Source organism: Limulus polyphemus, unplaced genomic scaffold, assembly GCF_000517525.1.
Source record: "Limulus polyphemus unplaced genomic scaffold, Limulus_polyphemus-2.1.2 Scaffold9618, whole genome shotgun sequence".
Taxonomy (NCBI): Eukaryota; Metazoa; Arthropoda; class Merostomata; order Xiphosura; family Limulidae; genus Limulus; species Limulus polyphemus.
Window position 1 is genome coordinate 12,027 of NW_013675228.1, and position 3,002 is coordinate 15,028.

Sequence of the window (3,002 nt, forward strand, 5' to 3'; positions counted from 1 at the left end):
GTACACAATTAAAAACATTTTATTTAGGCCTATCTATGGCCTTCAAAAAGTTGACGAAACATGTAGAGTCGTGAACTTTTTGAAGGCCATAGATAGGCCTAAATAAAATGTTTTTAATTGTGTACCAGTTTTAACGTCGAATATTATTTATGATTTTAGAAATAAAGCAACTTTAATTTAAAGGAAATGGTTAAATGTTTTTATTGAAAAGAATTAGGATAATTTATACAAACATTAAAATTATGAAATTCAGAACTACCTAAACAGAAAAAGTGAAGGTGGAAAAAGTATGTTTGTAAAAAGATTTCTAGGGGAATCAAAACTACCAGAAATGAGGTAAATAGTTAAATATATGGTCTGAGTATTCTGTTAAATCAAACGTTATTCTGGCATGAACAAACATTTTAATGTCTGAACTGAGTACACTGTAAGATCATCTGTTACTTACATGAGATAAATGGTTTCATGTTTGGATTGAGTACACTGTAAGACCAAACGTTACCGATATGAGATCAACAGTTAAATATCTAGACTGAGCATATTGTTAACGTCAAATGATATGTTTACGTTTTTTCAAACAGATGCTTTTGTTTTGGAAATCTTCAAAGTGAATATATATATATATTTTTTTAACTAGGATTTGGACTTGGTCTAATGATGACAACCAACATTGTTATTGTCAACAAATACTTCAAACGCTACAGGGCTACTGCTGTTGGAATCTCGATGGCTGGATCTAGTGTTGGATCATTTTTTATTCCACCTCTTACAGAATATCTTTTGGAGATATATGGATTATATGGTACCTTTCTCCTTCAAGGAGGTATTATTCTTCAAGGAGCCATAGGCGCGTCTTTGTACAGGGAACCATCTTGGATACTTGAAAAATTTCACGAGTCTCCAACAAGTAGGACTGAAATAGTTCTATTTGAGGATTCCGATGAAAAACAAATGCCCTTGTTTCCAAATGAGAAATGTTCCAAGAATACTTCAAAAATGGCAGAAGAATTCCAAGATAATGACTCGAGCGATGTAAAATGCAAAAACTCTATTAACAGCATTGAACTACCTCATGACATGGCATCACAATTACTTAAAACTAAAGAAATATGTGAGAATGAATCTACGAAAAAGCAGTCATGCTCATCGTTGACTCTGCACGTTGGAGACAACAAGAAATTAACGAAGGATGAAATGTCAGGTGGCAAGTTGTTTGTTTTGAAATCGTCCATGGATGTTTTAAAATTTCACATACTCCACATGCTTGGGATTGTCAAGGATCCCATGTTTTTCGTCATAGCCTTGCCGAGAATCATTCTAGCCAACTGCATGTTCACTTTTACTATGGTGATCGTGGATTATGGAAAAGACCAAGGTATCCATGAGTCCGTGGCTGTCTTCTTTCTGTCTGGATTCTCTGCTGCAGACTTAGTGGGCCGCATGGCTTCAGGATGGATTACAGATTGTAAGCTGATGAGGAGGAAGAACGTGTGTATACTCACTTTGTTAGTGATTGGTGGTTTATATGTCGTCTTGCCCTTTTGTATCACATTAATGACAATAATGATAGTGTCTATCCTCATGGGTGTCTCTTCAGGCACGGCCATTATACTTCAACCTGTAATTATGACAGAGTACCTTGGACTGGAGAATTTGCCATTTGCATTGGGATTTGTAAGCTTCCTAAACGCATTCATCTCTATTTGTAGATCTCCATTGATAGGTAAGTAACACGATTTGTTTCTTATGGTTACTACATTTTTGGAAATAATGATATCTTATTGACACCAAACCATACATTTCACCACTGATCTAGTTTATTAGAATTAGAATGTTTGATATATTTTCCTATCAAATATAAACAGACAATGAAATGTTGATTGTTCATAAATGCAATAGAAGGAACTAGTTATTATGTTAACCAATCATTATTCTTGTAGTTTACGTAATAAAATAGCATCCATGTTCATTAACTGATCAATCAGCATCCATGTTCGTGACGTAACGAATCGAAATCCAGGTAAGTTAAAAAATAATCAGCTTCCATATACGTTAAGTAGCGACAGAGGCTTCACGTTTGGTATAAATAACTAACAACAGATCATCCCCATTACAACACACTATCATATATAAAATATAACACCAGGTTTCACGTTCGGTATACATAATTAGTGATAGGAGGTTCCCATTACGATACACAATCGTATTTAAAATATAGCGACAGAAGGTTCTCATTACGATATAATATCATGCATAGAATACAGCGACATTGGGATTTTTATTCGAGATATATCTAACTATAGCGACAGATCGTTCTGATTACAATACATTGTGTTTGACTTTTGAGCCTTAATTTTGCATACTAATACCTTAAAAAATTCTACAAGCAATATTTATCCAATTCAGATTAAAAGAGACTAACATTCGCAGGGCGAATACAACATGTCTCCACCACGCAATCCCAACATGGCCAAATTTTTGACACCAGAAAAATTGTGAAAACACACACACACAAACAAAAACGTAAACTCTCTATGTCATTGCTTGGGTCCTGCAGGAAGGTATCTTTGTACCAAATCCCATGTAAGTTGATTGACCTACACATGAATAATTCACGAAAACCCCAAACAGGGCTTTTCTCGCTGAAAAATTGAGCAAAAGATAAAAATTCAAAAATTGTCTATATCTATGTTTGGGGCCTGCAAATAATATCTTTCTACCGAATCCCATGTAAATTAATTGAAACTAGGCGAAGTAATTTATCCAAACCCCTAAAAGTATGTGTTTATTTAACCTTTTGACCCCTAAAATGACCCAAAATGGGCATTTCCCACCTTTTTGTATGTATGTGTATAGGACCTATATAAAAGTATCTTTGTATCAAATCCCATGTAAATTGTTTTTTGTTTTTTTTAATTTATACTTTACTTATTATAATGATTCTATGTTTATATATAATGTTAAGAAAACACATAGGTTCAAAAAATCAATTTAAGACAAAA

General features: G+C 33.7%; 1 protein-coding gene across 1 annotated transcript in view; it reads left to right on the forward strand.

Annotated features, from left to right (window-relative positions):
* LOC106476007 (monocarboxylate transporter 9-like) overlaps positions 1 to 1,723 on the forward strand; it is a gene marked incomplete at its 3' end in the record, with an annotated part of 5,845 nt that extends 4,122 nt beyond the window's left edge. Inside the window, exon 3 of the mRNA XM_013936681.2 lies at positions 638 to 1,723. Coding sequence (XP_013792135.2) covers positions 638 to 1,723 — 1,086 coding nt within the window. The remainder of the gene's footprint in view (positions 1 to 637) is intronic.
* Between the last annotated feature and the right edge of the window lie 1,279 nt (positions 1,724 to 3,002).